The sequence below is a fragment of the Canis lupus genome, chromosome 13 (genome assembly GCF_003254725.2).
Source record: "Canis lupus dingo isolate Sandy chromosome 13, ASM325472v2, whole genome shotgun sequence".
Taxonomy (NCBI): Eukaryota; Metazoa; Chordata; class Mammalia; order Carnivora; family Canidae; genus Canis; species Canis lupus.
Window position 1 is genome coordinate 27,476,950 of NC_064255.1, and position 20,409 is coordinate 27,497,358.

A 20,409-nucleotide genomic window follows, 5' to 3' on the forward strand; every position below is an offset into this window, starting at 1 on the left:
AAGGCTTTTTGCCAAGGGACAGCAATCTGTTTTAATATGTGTTGCAAGCGTTTTCTCCCATTTGTCTCCTCACTTGGTTTATGGTGTCCTTTGCCACACAGAACTTTCATTTTTTAAAAATTTTTAAAAAGATTTATTTATTTATTTATGATAGACATAGAGAGGAGAGAGAGAGAGGTAGAGACAGGCAGAGGTAGAAGCAGGCTCCATGCCGGGAGCCCGACATGGGACTCAATCCCGGGACTCCAGGATCGCACCCTGGGCCAAAGGCAGGCGCTAAACCGCTGAGCCACCCAAGGATCCCCCACACAGAACTTTTTACATTTTATGCAGTCAAACATACCAATCTTTACTCAAAGACTTTTGTGATTCCTACTTTGCTTATGTTCCTAAACCTTCTTATATATAGTATTAAAAACAACAACAACACTGAAAGCTTTAGTTTGATCCAATATACCTCGTTATACATAGCATGAGTAAGGGTTCTAATGTTAAAGAAAGTTCCTGAGCCTTCTATTTGGTTTAGTTTTATTCTCTTCTGGGTATTTAAATACTTCATCCATCAACAGTACATTTCATTGTCTTTCCTCTGCATGAAAATATGTTGCTTATTTAGCATAGCCTCTTGTAAGCAAGCACCCATGTAGTATCTGATAAATGAACACACGGACAAAACTTGGATACAGTCCATAAAGTTTCCCAAGAGATGACAACTGGGCAACACCCTGAAGAATGAAGAGTAGGGGTGCCTGCGGGGCTCAGCTGCTTAAGCATCTGCTTTCAGCTAAGATCATGATCCTGGGGTCCTGGGGTTTAGCCCTAGGGTTGGACTCCCTGCTTCATGGGGAGTCGGCTTCCCCCTCTCCCTTACCTCTGCCCCCACCCAATGTGTGCTCTCTCTCTCTCTCCACTCCTCCCCAAAAAATTTAAAAAAGAAAAGGAAAAAAAAAAAAAAAAAGAATAGCCAGTAGAGCTGGGGTTCGAAGTAAGAGCATACCATAAAGGAACCTTCTAGAATCCAAGTGCAAAGATGGTGGTGTCTACTTAAATGGGCAGTGATATGGAGACTAATGTGGGGCTACTGGTCTCTCCAGAGTCCACTGTCTTTGGCCTACAACCAGGGAGGTTAAGATTTTAAAAGCATTGCTCTCCATTCCTATTCATCATCAGATTGGGGCTCAGCTCTTTTTGTCACACCAATCTATAAAACCAGTACCACCCAACCCATGACCCTGAAAACAATCTGTTTTAATTTTACAGACACCATGTTACTGGGGAATAAGCGAGTTTGGGTTGAGAGTCCAAACTGCATTTCTGAGATACAACCTCTGCTAGTTTACTTGGTTATGAGCAAGTTATTTCACTTCCCCAGGCCTCTGTTTCCTCATCTGTTCCCAACAAGTGTGTAGGGAATTCACACTTGTTAAGATTAAAAGCAACATCCTTAGAGGCAGAAAGGCTTGCACACACATTTTTTTTTTTTTAAATTGCCTTCCTCCATGCCACTCGGGATGACTCATTCCTCTGATTTTTCAAGGTCATTTTGAATTTGGATTTGTTCTTTCAAAATTCTAGCCAAGCCTCTGCAAGAATCTGCTCCAGCCCCAAGGGTGTTATCTGGAAAGTCAGCGTGCAGACTCCCATTTCCGCAACAACTGACAAATCCATTAACTAACCAAGCCCCAAGATAAGATGCCTGCAGAGTTCCACAAGGCTATTACTCAGCATTTAAACAGCACTTGAGCATCGCTCCATTACAGCAGGAGTGGCAATGCCCTCTCTTCTGGCTCCCTCACGCAGGCCTCCTAACTGCCAGATAAAATCCACATCACACTTGGGTTTGCTCATGGCTCTCTGGGTAATGTTCATGCTTTGAGATCTGCCCCCTAAGAAAAGCTAGGAAGGAGATGGCCATTCCTCTCCTATTCCAGCCTTCTACAGTGGATGGCTCACCCTCCAAAAAGGCTGAGCTTTCTTATTAATAGGTTTAATTTAAAAACATGGTCCCACATTTCACTATAAATTCACAAACCTTCATTAAACCCCTACCCTGGGATGGAAAGGTTATGTAGATCATTAGGTTTGCAGCCTTAGACCTTCAGAGCTTCAGCTTCTTGGTTTAAAAATTATGGGGCAGCCCCGGTGGCTTAGCAGTTTAGAGCCGCCTTCAGCCCAGGGCGTGATCCTGGAGACCGGGGGATTGAGTCCCGTGTTGGGCTCCCTGCATGGAGCCTGCTTTTCCCTCTGCCTGTGTCTCTGCCTCTCTCTCTGTGTGTGTCTCTCATGAATAAATAAATAAAATCTTTAGAAAAAAGAATATATAAAAATTATGTGTTAAATAATTCAAGATAAATGAAAAAACTCACGGGGTTCCTGTCCTGTTAGATAAGGTAGGCTGTGATAGGACGTGACCACGCAGGTACTCCCTAGACTGGTGGTCTCTAGACTATTTTTGATCAACTATACCTGTCAGTAAAATATTTTATTTTTATTATTAATTTATTTTTTAAATTTTATTTTAATTTTTATAGTAAAACATTTTAAAGCATACATTTCTGATATTTATTTTTTAACCATTTGTGTATTACTACTGTATATGTTCTATGCATATTATACATACTAATGTACTATTTGCATCAATCAGTGGTTCTGACCTCAACTTCAGGACTTCGAAAAACTCCTAAAATTCACTGAAAAATTCTGATTTGCAAGTTTTTATTAATTCAGAGAAGGTCTGTTGTTCTCCAATTATAAAGGGATCAATGAGCTCAGACTGTCAAGGATCACAGAGGAAAGTCAGCTGAATCTAAAGACAAAGCTCCCTGCTCTGGATAGGTGCAGAGTCCAAGAGTCTGAGGGAAGGCAACAGCATACATGTAGAAAGAGATTAAAATATGCAAACGTGCAAGCAGGTCTCTCTCATTTTGGTGGCTGATGAAAGGCATTTTTTTCTTTCTTTCTTTTTAAAGATTTATTTGAGGGAGGGAGGGGGAGAGACAGAGAGAGAGAAAGAGAGAGAGAGAGAGAGAGAGAGAGAGAGAACGAGCTAGGGGAGGAGCAGAGGGAGAGGGAGAAGCAGACTCCACACTGAGTGTGGAGCCCAGTGCAGGGCTCAATCTCACAACCCTGAGATCATGACCTGAGTGGAAATCAAGAGTTCGATGATTAAAACCAACTGAGCCACCCAGGTGTTCCTGAGAAAAGCATTCTTTACTGGGCCCCATAAGCCCCCCTTAGGGGATACATAGTGCCTTGTGGATTGCAAAGGAATCTTCATCTCATTACATAACCATAAACTATTTCATCAATAGACAAGTAGGGATCATCTTTTCTTTTTCATCTGAGGTCGTAAGAAATGAAAGGACTTGCGAAGGAACACTCAGCTACTTATAAGCAGAGCAGAGATCATCACATCCCAGTGCTGCATGCCTGGGAGCCATGGCTCTTTCAGAAGGCCTCCCCTGCCTTGTCACTGTGCAGGCAGCATGGAACACCCCCAATCACTGCAGCAATCCAGGTGTCTCCACCCCAGAGATCCTAGAAAAGGCATCACCCTGAATATGGACACATAAGAGAACAAATGTGATAGTGTACACAAATGTGCTGGTGCCACCTAAGTGTGCCATATGTGATTCGGAATAAAAACAATGAGAAAGAGTTTAAGAAGGAAATGTGGCTGATCAGCATTTTCTTCTTTTATCTGAATTTTCTAATGCAAGTATGTTAATATACTTTTATAATGAGAAAAACAAAAAGAAAATTGACCATTAAAAGAAAACAAACAAACAAAAAAAACAAACAGTTCCAGGTGTTCCAAAGTGGAAGCCCCCTGCGCATCTCCATAAAGAAAAAGTAGAAGTTTGATCAGTTATCAGAGACATGGAAGATCTGAAAATATCCTGTTGTCTGTGTATGCAAGTGACAAACTGGCCATGCAAAGTCATCCTCCATCAACCCCCAAGCACTCTGTCTTACGGCATTATTTATAAAAAACACTTCAGAATCAATAACAACTTGCTTGATTTCCATACCTAAGCAAGGCGTCAGAAAAATCAATAAGTAGTTATCTTCCTGGCTAACAAGTCAGCCAGAGAGTACTTCCAGTCCTAGACAAAGACACTTGAAAATTCATGTACACATGTAAACCACAAATGGAATTCAACACATGCGTGACCACTTTGTAGAGATGATCACAGAGCATGGCTACCTTAGGATGGGGCCTTCTTTGAAGAGCTGTGGAGAGTTTGCCTCACATGGGACACTCCTTGTGGTCAGGCGAGCATGTGTGAGAGGGGCAGAACTTAAGCAAACCTTGGGAGAATACCATCCATAGAAATAAAACTGGAGAGACCCTGGCATTCCTCCAGACTCCTTGCTATAGTCTAATTGCACCATGATTACACCGGAAAACACAACCCTAGTTTGATGAGACATAAACCATCCAAGAATGTGGTCAAAATGTGACTTGGAATAAGAGGTTCTAGAAAGGCATAGGCTGGCTGTAGATCTTGGCTGTTAATTGTCAAGGAGGGTCTACTCAAGGTAGAAATGTGGTCTGTAAAGAAAACTAGATAGAGTCACTAAACTGAATCTTTATGTAAACAGGAAAAAGGATTAGTTGTGAAGGACTAAATATCACAGTGGTATCACACATCTGTACCTTTCATTGATAAGACTCAACATAGTAAATTTGGGAGAAAAGGGAAAGAGAGCAAAAAGGATGTACATAGCCCCAGGCCCTCCCTTCCCACTCAATGATGAGTAGGTGGCTGGGTGCAGGAGGGATAGTACCATCTGCTTTTTCCTCACCTGTTCAAGGAGGAGCTTCTCCCTGAGCTAAGGGTAAATGCCTAAGAGATTGTGTATGTGGTGTGTGTGTGTGTGTGTGTGTGTTTTAAATATCATGGCTCCTAAAGGAATGCCAATACTTTGTAAAAATATCAAATGAACTATAATTTCCTTGTCTTGGCCATATAAGGATTTTCAAGGGTTATTCTTACTCCATGGTTACTTCCCATTCATTTTTTAATTTTTAAAAGATTTATTTATTTATTTTGGAGAGTGAGTGAGAGTGAGAGTGTACGTGTGTGTGGGGCTGGGCAGGGGTACATGGAGAGGGAGAGGGAGAAAGATTTTTCAAGCAGACTCCCTACTGAGCGGAGAGCCCAGATATATACACACTTAGTTTACAATAAACCAGAAGTTCAAGACTACAAAGGATCGCTGCTTATCCTGTCATATAATTAGCCATGCACCTCTACTGTACTTTGTAAATAGTTTTGACTGAATAAACAAAGTGCCTATTTCTGTATTTAGGTATTTGTGATCCAAAACCTGGGCTGAAGACTTAAAGACCTTTCTTTAAGTCACTTCCATATACTGTCACACATAGAAGGCCAACTATGCTAACACACCTCTCTGTTGAGGCAAGTGTGTTCTGTCAACCCCTTATAGCTTAATAAATGAATTACTTGTATATAATTTTTATAATTAAAGATCTGCAGCTGATAACTCGACAGAGAATCTTATACCAGACTCATGCTCCTGTTTATAACAATTATGAATGATGGACAAAATATAAAAAAACAACCACTTCAAGCCACTGGAGAGCAAACAAAAGCAGGCAGAAACAGGAGAGGATATTACCCTTCAAGGAAGAGAACCATCCTAGAAAAGATCATATTGAACTGGCTTTTCTCCTAAGAGCAGACTGCAGTCCATGCTGGGCAAGGAGAACAGAACTCAAGCAGCAAGTGGCCTCTTACTCAGCTGAGGTATCAGAAGTCAGAGTTTGGGATTGCTTGCTTCAGTAGCTGGAAATTGAGGGAGGGTGGGGAATCCTAGACAGGAAAAAGTCACAGGAAAGGAAGCCCTCAAATCCAGTCCTTGGCTGACCTGAACTGCTTATGCTTCAAGAAGCCAAGCAGAAAACAACATCTAAAGCGCTAAGCAGATTCCAGCAACTTCCCAATGCTGCAGAAAGAGTTTGGAATTCAAATCTCACAGGGTTAGCCTGGCTTGGTAAACACTCTGGGCTAAAAGCCCAGTTGGATTGTGCCAGAAGAGTATGGATGATGTTACAGGACTAAGGGCTGTGTCCTGGGACTATGAGCAAAACTAAAATAAACTTCCCCAAGATCAAGGTGATAGTCATCCCAGAACCTGACCATGTACTAAAATAAAACATCACACACTTTATAGGAAAACAAGGAATCCAGAGTCTCTATATCCTACAATTCAGATGTCTACCACACAAACAGAAATTACTGGACATGCAAAGAAAGAGAAAAATGTATTCAAAAATCAAGAGAGAAAAACCCAGTTAAAGAAATGGAATCAGACAAACACCTAGATGCTGGATTTCAAAGTAAGTATTACAAACATGTTCAAGAATCCATAGGAAAAGATGGATAAAATGGGTGAAGAGATAGAGAACTTCAGGAAAGACAGGAGTTCTAAAAAAGGACCAAATGGAAATTCAAGAACTAAAAAAAATACAGTATCTGAAATAATTAATTGGATGAGATAGTAGACTGGATACTGAAGAAGAAATGAGCAGTAAACTTGAAAACAGGAATGTAAAAATTATCCAAACCAAAGCACAAGGGAGTATCAAGATTAAAAATAAAAGGTCAATGGCCTGTGCAAGACTATCAAGCAGTCTAACACAAATGTAACTCTAGTCCAAGAAAGAGAAAGAAAGAATAAATCATTTGAAGGGTTATGGGCTAAAAATTTTCCAGCACCGATTAAACTTTTGTGACTAACTGTAATCATTGCAACCACCACTGATGATCACTATATCCCAGTATCATATTAAGTATTTTAAATATGTTCTTTCCAACTTTCACAACAAAGTGGGCATTACTGTGCCATTTTAGAGATGAGGAAACTGAAATTTAAAGAGGTGCTGGGAGTAAAGCGAGGCAACGTGCATGTATCTTATCTGTGTGGCAGTGGATCAAAGATGGCAAATCAGCTGTGTCTTGAATTTCCCCTCTGCTACTTCAGGAAGCCTCTTGAAGAGGATGAAGGAATCATCACTGACACCACTGGCAGAGACCTGCATTACCTATGAAGAAACAACCACTCAAAGTATTCTCTGACAAAGTGCTCCCAGCCCCCAAGGAGGGGTTAAACCAGCATTTGATCCCAAATCTGTGTGACCTATTCCACGATAAATTACTGAGGCTGTGGGGGAAGCATTTTAGTCTATGTAAGAGAATACACTGGCTAATGGGCTTCATTGTTCATTCATAAATTATGCCAATTACAGAGGACCTGGTAACAGGAATGAAGATGGAGAAATACTGTGTGGCTAGGCAATGCCAGTTCTGGTTTGTATGCATGTATGTATTATTTGTAAGATTTTATTTATTTACTTGAAAGAGCACAGGTGCTCACAAGCTGGGGGGAGGGGCAGAGGGAGAGGGAGAAGCAGACTCCTCATTGAGCAGGGAGCGCCACACAGGGCTCCATCCCAAGATCTTGGGATCATGATCTGAGCCAAAGGCAGACACGACTGAGTCACCCAGGCACCCCATTTATATTTAGAATGAGAAAGCTACTCCTCTCTTTAACAGACCCACCTAGCACTTTTACGCTTATGGGATTGCTGCTTGTTTTGCTAGCCTGTCTCCCTGCCCAGGTGAGGCAATCCAGGGCACTGCGCCCCCAAGTTCTACACTCCTCTGAGTTCTCAGTATCCCATCACGGGTCAGCAGTCATTTTCCTTTGAGTTAATAATCAGGTAATTCTGTCTCAGCAGCCTTGGGATCACAAGGACCTGAGTTTCAAGTTTTGTAGCTAGCTACTTATTAGCTGCGTAAATAATTTAAATCAGGTTTAAATTTAAACTATTAAGCTGTGTTAAGTGATTTAAACTAAGCTACTTCACCCCTAAAGTGGGGGTAATAATGTCTTGCATATAGGACCACTGAGACAATTAAGTGACACTGTAAATGTATATAAGGCACCTGGCACATAGTAGGTACTCAACAAAGGTCAGCTATAATTTTTCATATCTGCAAAATCTGGACTATTACGGTGGAGAACATGTTTTTATATTTACCTTTTTTTTTTTTTTTTAAGATTTTATTTATTTGGGTGGAGGGTAGAGAGCAAAGAGAGTGAAAAAGAGCAGCAGACTCCCCCTGTTGAGCAGGGAGCCCAACTCAGGACTAGATCCCAGGGACACTTGGATCATGACCCCGGAGCCAAAGGCAGACACTTCACTGACTGAGCCACCCAGGCACCCCTGACATTTACCTTGACCAAGTAAGTATTCTTGTTCTTCATCTTGAGGCTTAAAAAAACAAGCTCCAGGTACTGGCTGTGGAATGAGCACTCCAAATTTTATTTAAAAAACTTAATTTCTCATGAAGAATGTTCCCATAAGATGAGTGCATACATCACAAGAAATTAACTCATCTTAAAGTCAAGAGCTCTCATTTCAGGCCAGCAAAATGACGTACCTCCCATCACACACCCAGACAGCCTCTGATTTCAAGTAACTGAAAAGTTCAGCCAATGACTTGAATGTGAAAACTGGAACTTCTTAAGCAGCCTGCAGTTGTAAGATTACTTTGGAAAGAGACTTCTTTTCTAAATGTAGTTTTCAAAATTCCTCTGGTTTTATCCCTTCACAATTTGAGGAGTAAAACTCTCCTGGGTAAAGTTTTGTCCTTTTAGACAAAACTTCCTCCCTTGACCATTTTGAAGGAACTCATTATTTCAATTTGTTTTCACCTCTTAAGAAGTAATGATGAACCCACATGAATGCAAAATGCCTTGCAGGCCTGAAGTAATTTGTTTAGACTTTGCTTAAATTACTACCACCACCAAAAGGTATTTACAATTTCAATCTAAAGCCTGCTACTTCTGAGGGTTTACAATAATTTCTTGACTAACAAGTTTGCTTTAATTCAGAATAAATTTTAAAATCAGATGATAATCTGCAAACTTAGAAAACAGTAAAATGTGTAATATGTAAAATTTCCTAAACACAGACCAGTTGCTCTTTGTATACCTTTTGACATTTTGTGTTTTTTAGTAAAATTCTTATCTATTTTATCTCTTAACTATTCAGGTTAGGAAACTTCTTCTCCCCTCTGAATTCTACAGGATTGAAATGATAGTTACAGAATGCAATGGTAAAACACCAGTTAATTTATCAATTTTGGTTACAATTTGCTTCCCACTATACCTTTAAATTTAACAAAATGTTAACTAAAAAAGCTAAAATGAACTTACTTGGACACAAAACCATTCACTTCCCATCCACTGATGAATTTTAGTACTTTACCTTTGAAATCTTAGATTTCGTCATATGCTATGAGCGATTTCTTAAAATAAACAAATTGACAAAATGAAAATCTGGAGTGAACATCACACATTAATTTTGCTTTAGAAAACACAAATGTTCTCATAAAACTACTACATAATTCTAAACCAAGAAGGGGAAAGCAAAAAGGAAGGCAAAAGGAAAACTGCTTTTTTCCCTAAAGTGAAAAGGCTATGGAACTGTTTATGACAATTGCGCTCTATTTTGGAAATAAGACTTCCATATCATATGCTTGCAATCAAATTACATACCACTGTCATTTTTTTATTCACTAAAATTAAAGGATTTAAGGAGTCCCAACTTTCAGACTAACAAAGTTCTATATTTCTAGGGGGCACCATATGTTACTAATAAGCTAAAATATATTCCAAATAGATCTTGGCATGAATTTTAAGGAAGCCACTATTTAATAATAAAACCCACATTTCGATTTGTGGAAAAAAAAATCATAGAAAAAGACCTAGTAGCAGGAATAGTTTAGGTCTTTACTCCCAAGGAAAAGTGTACATGTATGGAATAATACATCTGTTCAAAAAGATTAACAAATTCAACCCAACTAAGTCATTGACAGAACAACAAATTTGGTGCACCCATGCTTACTATGAATTACATGCCTCTTTCATTTTATAAAAGTACAGTATGTTTCACTTTGTTTTTTTGTTTTTGTTTTTGTTTTTTTTTTAACAGCACTGACAAGCAGTGAGCTCCTCTTTCTCAAGTGACGCACACACCACTTCCAAGGAACCTGGAATTTGCATGCACATGCCCATGTTTGCAAGGGCAAAAATCTTATGAATGCCAGTCCCCAGTCTGCTGCTCTGAGTCAGGGTCTTGTGCAAACACGGAGGCACCATGGCAGCAGGGCTGCAGGCAACTGGACTTGACTGCAGCTGACAAAGTCGCTTCAGTGGTGGTTCGTGGTATCCTCCCAAAAGGGTGGTTGGCTTCCTCCAAAGGAAATAACGGAGGGGCAGCAGAGACCCAGGTGGAAGCCAACTCTTTTATGAACTGGCCTTGGAAATCTCATGGTATCATTCCCATCATGTTCTGTTCAGCAGAAGAGGGTAGTTAAGTCTGGGACGCATTCCAGGGGGAGAGAATTAGGCTCTATCTTTGGAAAGAGAAAAGTATCAAAGATTGCAACATATTTAAAAACCTCTAGTGTTGGGGCACCTGGGTGGCTCAGTGGTTGGGCATCTGCCTTTGGCTCAGGCTGTGATCCCAGGGTCCTGGGATTGAGTCCTGCATCGGGCACCCTGTGGGGGGCCTGCTTCTCCCTCTGCCTCTCTGTGTCTCTCATGAATAAATAAATAAAATATTAAAAAAAAATTTTAAAAACCCTCTAGTGTTAAAAAAACTACTAGCTATTTAAAATATACATCAGGACACAGAGATGGGAGAGAGCAAAGGGGAGACACACACACCAAGGCAAACTTTCTAGATGACAATGTACTTCACAGATTAATAATGTCAATACTTCAAAACTTAGAAACAACACAGGAAGGCTGAATAGCCTGGAAAATTTTCCCTTGATACAAGCAGTTCACAGAATTCAGTCTTTTTTTTTTTGTTTATGATAGTCACACACACACACACACACACACACACACACACACACACACAGAGAGAGGCAGAGACACAGGCAGAGGGAGAAGCAGGCTCCATGCACCCGGAGTCTGATGTGGGATTCGATCCCGGGTCTCTAGGATTGCGCCCTGGGCCAAAGGCAGGCGCCAAACCACTGTGCCATCCAGGGATCCCAGTCTTTTGTTTTTGAATGTCCTCATAGGTGACAGGAGCCATAGGAGAAAGAGACAAATTCCACAAGCCACTTTCAAATGAAAGGGCTTCTGGAGAGATAACTAACTGTTCTTTCCAACAAAATCTATTATACTGTGTTTTAATACTGATAAAGCTTATGTGTCATCATAATAAATACACTATAAAAGTAAGACCCTCATCATTCTCAACCAACTTTCAAATCATCTAGTAGGGGCTCTGGGTGGCTCAGGTCAGGATCCCAGGGTCCTGTGATGGAGGCTCAGCCTTGGGGCTCCCTGCTCAGCGGGGAGGGGAGGGTTTGCTTCTCCACAGCACCCCTCCCTTTCCTGGGCTCTTGCTTGTGCTTGCTCACTCTCAAATTAATAAATACAACCTTCGAATCATCTGGTGGGGTAGGTGGTAGTGGTGAGCTGGGTGGTCATCTCAAACCAGAAATACAGAAATGCTTCTTAAAACTTTAAAGAACATCAGATGGGTTTCGTGTCACTTAAGCATTGTGAGAAAACAAGAAAATTATGAAAACACATTGGGAAACAAATACCAGGGTTCAGCCTCTGTGGCTTTTCTGGATGAGGCCGAAAGCCCTTGGATGGGAATAACCCGGATTCCACTGAGCATGTATCATGGGAAGATCAGCAATACCACTGTTTTACTCATCTAGCTATTTTTTAAGAATTCAATGTCATAGGGCTGCCCACACAAGCTGACCAGAAACTCGGTGTGCTATAGTCGTTGGTGATGGCGGAAACCCTATCAGGTCCCAGCAGTCTGTGAGGTTGGAGGTTATTCCCACACTTCCGAGCGGTGGGCATGATAACTAACTACTGTGGCCCCTCTCCAGGAACCACCAAAATCAGCCCAGGATTACATTACACTGCTGGGAAGTTACACAGAATCGATTCATTCATGAGTGGTCATGATTAAACATTTAACAGCCATTCACGGAGAGATTCTTAGGGACCTATCTGGCCAACATGTAGCAATTCACTGCACATTTATTGAGCCCCTATGACATGTCAGATAGAAGACAGGGATAGAGAAGCTGTAAACAGCAAAGCTAGAGTCTGCCAGACTCTGGTCCTATTACTGTTAGGTGTGATACCTCCCAGAAGTTCATCTGGCTTTTGAAGCTTCAGCCTCACCATCTATCAAATAAGGGTAATGGTGGACCTACCTCAGAGGCTTGCTCAGCTTAGCTTATTATATATACATCAACATTCAATAAATGTCACTTCCTCTGAGAGGTGTTCCACTTAGCACCCCATCAGATTGTATTAGATCCCACTTTGTAAGCTTTCTAATTTCTAAATTATAAGTACCTTCTGGCTTGGAGATCTGAGTAATGTCCATCTCTCCAATCTCTCAGGCAGAGATTCTGTATGACTTGTCTAATATCCTCATAAGCCCCAGAACAGTATCATGTAACAGGTGCTCAATAGGGGCACCTGGGTGGCTCAACGGTTGAGTGCCTTTGGCTAGGGTAGTTATCCCGGGGTCCTGGGATGGAGTCTTGCATTGGGCTCCCTGCAGAGAGCCTGCTTCTCCCTCTGCCTATGTCTCTGCCTCTCTCTCCGTGTCTCTCGTGAATAAATAAATAAAATCTTAAAAACAAAACAGGTGCTCAATAAATATTTGTTGAATAAGCTATGGTGAATATAGCTTATAATACAAATGCATAATATATAAAGATAAAAGACACAGCAGCACCTCTCATCAAGTGGTTCATGGGCTAGTAGTTTTCAGTTTTAGCTGCACATCACCTGGGGAGTAATCTTATTCTAACCAATACCCAGCAGGCCTTACTCTAGAACAACTCCTGGCAGTGGGCCTGAGGGACCCTGTGTTTGTGTTTTAAGTGTTCTTAGGTAATTCTAACGAAAAGGGTTGATACTTTCTGGCCTAATGCCAGAGAGACCAGTCAACAGTTATAATACAATGGGATATATGTTCTCATTCAGCTGCAAAACAATTTCCTGTGATGATGGAAATGCCCTAGGTCTCTACTGTCTAATACCATAGCTGCCAGTCACATGTACTGAGCACTCAAAATGTGGTTGAGACTGGAGGACCTGAATTTTAAATCTTAATTTGATTTTAATTAATTTAAATTAGAAAGCCATATGTGACTAGAAGCTACTCTATTAGATAGTAGATACCTAAGGCAAAGTACACAGGAGATCCCCTAATCCTGCTAGAGGTGGGACTGGCCAACACGCAGCTAGCTGTGGCCCCCATCTACCAGGCAAGAACAATCCCATGGAGGAAAAGGCAACCAAACTGCACACATTACTTGAACTCTTGACCCTATACACATGTAGGGACAACCTCTCCCTCCTGTCCATATCCAGGACAGCTGTGATCAAGGAAGCCCTTTAAAGAGCAAGATGAAGCATAAGAGACTTTGTGTGAGCAGCTGAATAATGCAACTGTGGGCACCATGGTACGTGGAGGGGGATGAGTCTTGAGCAAGGACACTGGGGGAACAAAGGAGTTACGTGGAGCCCCCAGCAGAGTAAATATGTCAGCAACTCACAGCTGCAAATCAGAGGTCTTGCTTCTGTGGCTCACAAGCTGAGAGCCTTAAGCATAAACCATAACATTACAGAGAACTGACACTTAGTCCTAAGGCAGATAATGGCTCATTAAGCTCTTTAGAAAATTGGGCTGGTCCAATGTGATCTGTAGAAGACTGAATTAATACAGGGAAGGAAACCATGCCACTATCTAGTAGTCATTCTTCCCATGTGTGAAGCACTTGTCATATGGCAGGAAGTTTGTTAGGTGGCCTTAAATATTACCTCATTTTATCCAGATGAAACTGCAAATTAGATATTATTTTTTTTTGTGGTGAGGCAATTTAAGATTTATGGAAGTTAAGAAATTTACTTAACTTTAACATGTAGTGATAAAGGTAGTGATCTATACTACCTGAGTTGCTGTTTCATAAAAAACTGTACTTTATTCTATTAAATAGATATATCATTATTTATCTTAAAAATCCCCATTTGTTGCTTGTTTTTCCAAAACGGACCCAGATGATCACAATCAATGCTTCAATAAACCTACTTGTATATAAATCTTATTTACACTTTCAGTGATGCATAATATACCTGCATCCATATTAAAAAGTACATAAATCTTAAGAGTAACATTTGATGAATTATCAAAAAAATGAACTTAACTATGTAATCATCCCCAAATCAAGAAGCAGAACAGTACCAGCACCTCAGAAGCATCCCCACATGCCACCTCTTAGTTATTTGCTAGCCCCCACCCACCTCTCCCCAAAGAGCAAATATCTGAAAAGGGACTACTGTATTTGGGGAGTAAATCAGAATGAAGCTAAGGTAGAAATTATATAATTTAGGTCAAGACTTAAAACATTATTACATAACTAGATCATCATCTACTTATCTATCTTAATTAGGAGTTAGTGGGTTCTTGAATATAAAGAAATTAGAGGTATTAAGGAACCAGGATACAGAACATATTAACAATTAGGCCCAAGGGCTTTGAAAAAGACAAGAGACAATTAGGTTTCCAGCTCACTGACACTACTGATTCCCAGGTCTGATAAGGAGGGAAGGGCCATAGAGCGTCTGACGGTTGGGTTTTCCCTTTCTCAGTGTTCAACATGACAATTATGAGTATGACTATAAATAAAATAAAATATGAATGTATGGCATTTACTGAACTCCCTCTATAGATATTCACTCATTATGTCCCTTCACTAGCCCTGTAATACCACAATCTCTTTTTTACAGCGAAGACGAAGATTCAAAGAAAAAAAGCTCGTTACTTCTAACCATCTTAAGGTCATACTGTTAGTACAGGGCAGGGTGAGGGTACAAATCCACACTGGTGCAACTTCAAAGCCTATGCTCTTTCCAGTAGACTCTCGTTGCCATTCCCCTCGGGGTTTGTTATGCTCCAGACAACTGATTTCTCAGACCTTATCTCTGGGTAAGCGAGCTGGTAACCACGGTCATGATAACAAAAGAGGTGAGTCAGAGACCTTGAAACCCATTTTACATTTCCAAGCCTCTCCTCTCCTTCCCTGGGGCGATGGAACCTACGCTTTCTTGTGGTTAGTCATTGTTTATCTTAACTAGGTTTACTTCTTCTTATCCCCGGACAACATACTTTTGTTGCCAAGATGACAAAGTCACCAGACCCAGCTAAAACATTTAGTGACACAGGTTACTGGGTACGCCCTCGGCCACTGGATAGACTTGGGTTTGTAGGGGTGTCCAGGCTTCAGTTCACCCCATCCCCTCTCTTACCCCACACCCAGCACCAATACTGATTTCCAAATGTTACAGGTACCTGCAGAAGGGAAGATCCTTGTGTGCTTCACTGAGGCCTTGAAATTAAAGACTGACCACCAACTCCACATGAGATGCTGAGTATCTCCCAGGTCACTTGTAGCAAAATTCCGTTAGGTCTGCTGAGTTTTTAAATGTATACTAAGGGCAGCCTGGGTGGCTCAGCGGTTTAGCGCTGCCTTCGGCCCAGGGCCTGATCCCAGAGATCCGGGATCGAGTCCCACGTTGGGCTCCCCCCATGGAGCCTGCTTTTCTCTCTCTGCCTGTGTCTCTGCCTCTCTCTCTTATGAATAAATAAATAAAATCTTAAAAAAAAATAAAATAAAAATAAATGTATACCAAAACCCACTGCAGGGGTGCCTGGGTGGCTCAGGTGGTTCAGTGTCTACCTTAGGCTTGGGTCGTGATCTCAGGGTCTTCGGATGGAGCCCCACATCAGGGTCCCTGCTCAGTGGGGAGTCTGCTTCTCCCGCTACTCCCCTGCTTGTGCTCTCTCTCAAATAAATAAGTCAGGGACTCCTGGGTGGCTCAGTGGATAAGTGTCTGCCTTTGGCTCAGGTCATGATCCCAGGGTCCCAGGATTGAGTCCCGCATTAGGCTCCCTGCAGGAAGCCTGCTTCTCCTTCTGCCTATGTCTCTGCCTCTCAGTGTGTCTCTCATGAATAAATAAATAAAATCTTGAAAAAAGAAAAAAAGTCAAAAAAATTTTTTCTTTTAAATAAAACCCCTTGCAACTCAGGTTCCTTAATTGTTCTACTTTGGAAACATAACTGGTGCAGACTGAGAAGAAACAGAAAAAAGAGAAAAGCTAAATTTCTTTGACTTACTTGTTTTTCCTTTTGTATCAAGTCCCCTATAAACATAGCATCTTATACATAACAGAGAAAAACTGTAGACATTATATATAATTCATTCTGTCTGCTCTGGTAAGTACTTACCTTGACCGGAATTATATATTGCTTTTACAGACTTCTTCACTTTCTGCAAGGCTGTTCTATCTTGGTCTAGAGCCTAAAAGAGAAAAACGAGGGGGGAAAAGATGTTGGAAAACTTGGCAAATTAAAACTCATTCATGATGGCATTTGTTTTGCTGAGTTGCCACAGTGATAGCAAGCTGACATATTTATGAACAGTGAACCATCTCTGAGACTAGAAGTGCCCAGGATCCGAGGAGTCCTGTTCGGAGGGTAAATGCACAGTTGTTCTACAAAGCTCAGTGTTGGGTGAAGCTGACAACATGGTGGTCAGTCAGTTATCACCCCAAGCTCTGCACGGGAAAGAAAATACAGGACACTTAAGATACTTGCTTCTTTCATTCAAGAGAGGTTGGTACCCAGGAAGGGACATATGTCAGCGTAAGATGTGAATGACACATATCCAAGGAACCCTTCGAACACATCTTATCACCTGATGGCAATTTCAGCTAGGAAGAAAACATCTAAAAGGGTGTAATGAGAGTGACCTGAGGATTTCTTTTACTATCAAAAAAAATTAGGACATAAGGCCAGCTGTATTTTAAAATTCTGTTTACTGAAAAAGGACAGCATGGAAAACGCTACCAGGATGCTGGTAATGCTTTTAAATGAGTTCTTAGATGGAGAATAAACACATCTACATCAATCTTGTGCTATAAAAGTTAGGGGAGGACCTAGGGGACTGTCACTGTTGATTCTTAATCCAGGGGCTGGATATGCAATTGTGCTCCGTTTGTGAGGACTGTGCACTTAGGATTTGTACTCTTTGCATAATGCGCATTTTGATTCAAAATCAAATTTAAAAAGGGTTGTATTCAATATAGATATACACATGGTACACTGGCCAAACTTCTTTAAACTCCTCTTTGCTTCCCAGAGGGTCAATGATCCAGAGACTGGGAACCCCCTGGTTGGGGTGTCAAGACTGGAGGGCACGTGCAGTAACAGCAGTAATAAATGAACTTATTGACATAAAATTTAAGATCAATTACACTCACACTCATGACATCATCTAAACCTCAGAACTGCAGAGGAGAAGATGGAAGGCCACTGAGGGTAAGTCTCACCCCTGAGTCACAGAAGACACAAGAGGGTAAATGCACCGGCAGCCGGCAAGGGTCACTCCCTTGTCCTGTAAGATGGTCTTTCCTGCCACTCTAATCCTGTGCCTCAACTGGCCGCTTGCTGTTTTTCCTTGGCTCCAGTTGTGAACTGTGGCTGGCAGGGTGGGCACCTGACCCATGCTGGGCTCTGGCTCCTCACAGGACTTCTGGGCTTGGGGACTAGGACTGCAAGGTGTAGATCCTTTATGGGGAGGTGAACCTGGGGCCTACCATGGGTTCTGTTTCCAGCTATGTGGAACAATCTGGCCAGAGAGAATGGTAACACACATGCAGCACCAGACACAAGAGTGCAGAAGGTCCTGGTGGCATGGGAGTCCTGATTTCCAGCTGTACCCACGGCACACAGGTCACTAAGCTTCCTGTAGACTGAGTACACCAGACAATACATTCCTCTTGCCCCAAGCTGGCTGCAGTGGGGATTATATCACTTAAGACACACATCCTGAGTAACACAAGAATAAAGCTGCCCGAGCACCTGCTACACCAGGCATAAGCTTGCTAGAGCAGAAGTACCAAGGAGGCAAGATACATATGCTTTGACTTTCTTGTCTCTTTGCATTCCTTCTTCACAAAAACCTCATAAAGCAGCAACTACATGTTTAAGATAAGGAAATGTGATAGGCTTTCAATAAATATTTGTAGAAAGGGAAGTAGGCAGGGAGGGAAAGATTAATTAAGTTGTCCGAAGTCAGAGAGCCAGATGGTGCTGAAGTCACTTCTCACACTAATGTCTATCGAATCTCAAATTTAACAAACACTGGGGTGAAAGCCGGGGTTTTGGAACTGCAAGTGCGACACGGTGTCCACCACGCCCACTGCTTAAAATCCACCTGCACACATCTGTCACAGCCATGTCCCACATGCACTTCTGTTTAATATTTTTCTTTAGGGGCACCTGAGTGGCTCGGTTGGTTAAGCATCTGCCTTCAGCTCAGGTCATGATCTGAGGGTCCTGGGATTGAGCCCCACATCAGGCTCTCTGCTCAGTGGGAAGTCTGCTTCTCCCCCTGCCCCTCCCCCTGCTGTGTTTTCTCTGTCAAATAAAGAAATAAAATCTTTAAAAATATATATTTTTTCTTTAAACCCATTCACATCTGCTACATTGTCCGGAACTGTTCTAAGTGGAAAACCAAGACCATTTACCAATAACAGAAGATATCCTAAAAATCACTGTGTATCTCTAACCATATAAAATGCTCATCTGGTTAGTACCCATGACCATCTCATCTAACACTATGATAGCGTATGCCACACTTAACGAACGAAACAGTGTTTTACAAGACAGCTTCATGAGAGACAAAGTTTGAGTTACTTCAAAGAGTTGAGATTTGTACTCTAGAGGAAAGAAGGAAGAGAACTACCATTTTAATAAATGCTTAGTATGGCATAAAGGGTGCTGAGGTTTATACAGACTGCCTCATGTAATGCTCATGAAAACTCTGTGACAGAAGTACTGTTACTAAATTCATTTTATAGATGAGGCAAATAGAGGCTTAGAAAGTTCAGCTTGCCCAAGACAGCAGAGCAGGACTCTGAACAACAGAACCTGACCTCCTAACTGCTACCCAGTGCTGCATTCCTGTGATGTGTGTGATGAACTGGATCTAAAAATAGAGCCTCATCTTAATGGGGTTGGAGTGTGTGAGTGTGTGTGTGTGGGCGGGCTGTCCACCCACCTGTTTTCAGAGACAAATCTGAGTTAAGAAATTAGAAGCCATTTAGGGTGTTAGCAGTATTCAAGGGAAAGAAAGTAATGCAAATGAAGTGCAAGTAAGCATTCATTTAAGAGACTGAATCTAATGGGTTTATCTTTTGATGAATTGCTTTTGTGGGAAGGAGATTTAAAAAACAATGCCAACAATAGCTACCCTTTATTTTGTTTTCTATCCATATTCTTGCCATCTTTTTTTTTTTTTTTTGGCGAAAAACCTCCAGCTTTTGAGAAGTAAAACAGCTTTCTTGCCAAGTGGCACACATCAAGTAAGAGAAGAACCGGTCTATGCTTTTTCAACCACATCACCTACCCACAGTAGCATGAATGTGTGCCCGTGTTCCCTCTGCATCTTACCATTTCTTAATTATTTCTGAGAAAGGGAAAAAGAAAAAAAAAAAAGATCTTCTGGGAGAAAAGAACCTATCCGTTCAGCCTTGAGGAATGATGACCACATAAAGATGTCTCTACTCAGAGAGAAATTAATGAGTGGGTTTGAATGTCCTTGCACAGAGAGTTCATGAGTCCAAAGGAGTAAAGGGATGTAGAAGATTCCAGCCATAACATTTTATGAGACTAGCTATCTGCTTCCTTTTTTTTCCCCCCTTTGGGAAAAGTCTCAGAATATGTTGAATTTTTACCAGCCTGTCTATAAACTAACAGGGTGTAAAGTTCACGTTCATACTTTTAAAGGTTATTAATAACATCCGCATTCGACAGCTACAGACACAGTTAGGTCTGGGTAACACTTCTCTTTTTCCACTCTAGCATTTGGCCACTGGCAAAAAGCAGCCCAGTGAAATGTACTTTTACAGGCCCCATGTTTAAGAGAACCAGGGGACACTGCTGTTCAGACAGGGCTGCCCTCCAGAATAACCCATGTCTAAACGTGGTACAAAGTGCCATTCCCTCAACTGCCAGACAAGTAACACCTGCAGTGATATCCTCTCGAATGTCATATGCATAAAATTAAATAAAGGCTAAGAGGAAAGGGGGAGAGGATACAGGCTATGAAATTATTATATTTCCCAATGTTAGTATATGGACTAAGTATGCATCTTCAGTCCATATACTTGAATTTTTTGAGATTTTTAAAAAAGATTTACTTATTTATTTATGATAGAGAGAGAGAGAGAGAGAGAGGCAGAGA

The 20,409-nt window shown here is 41.4% G+C and overlaps 1 protein-coding gene across 5 annotated transcripts in view; it reads right to left on the reverse strand.

The window, feature by feature from the left end:
- The window catches only part of ASAP1 (ArfGAP with SH3 domain, ankyrin repeat and PH domain 1), a 357,813-nt gene that overhangs the window by 141,683 nt on the left and 195,721 nt on the right, over nucleotides 1-20,409 (reverse strand). For 3 of the 5 annotated variants that reach the window (XM_049092734.1, XM_049092730.1, XM_049092731.1), the window contains one exon: nucleotides 16,389-16,461. The exons of the other annotated variants lie outside the window; for them this stretch is intronic. In XM_049092734.1, the coding sequence (XP_048948691.1) occupies nucleotides 16,389-16,461 (73 nt within the window). The remainder of the gene's footprint in view (nucleotides 1-16,388; nucleotides 16,462-20,409) is intronic. 5 annotated transcript variants of the gene reach the window in all.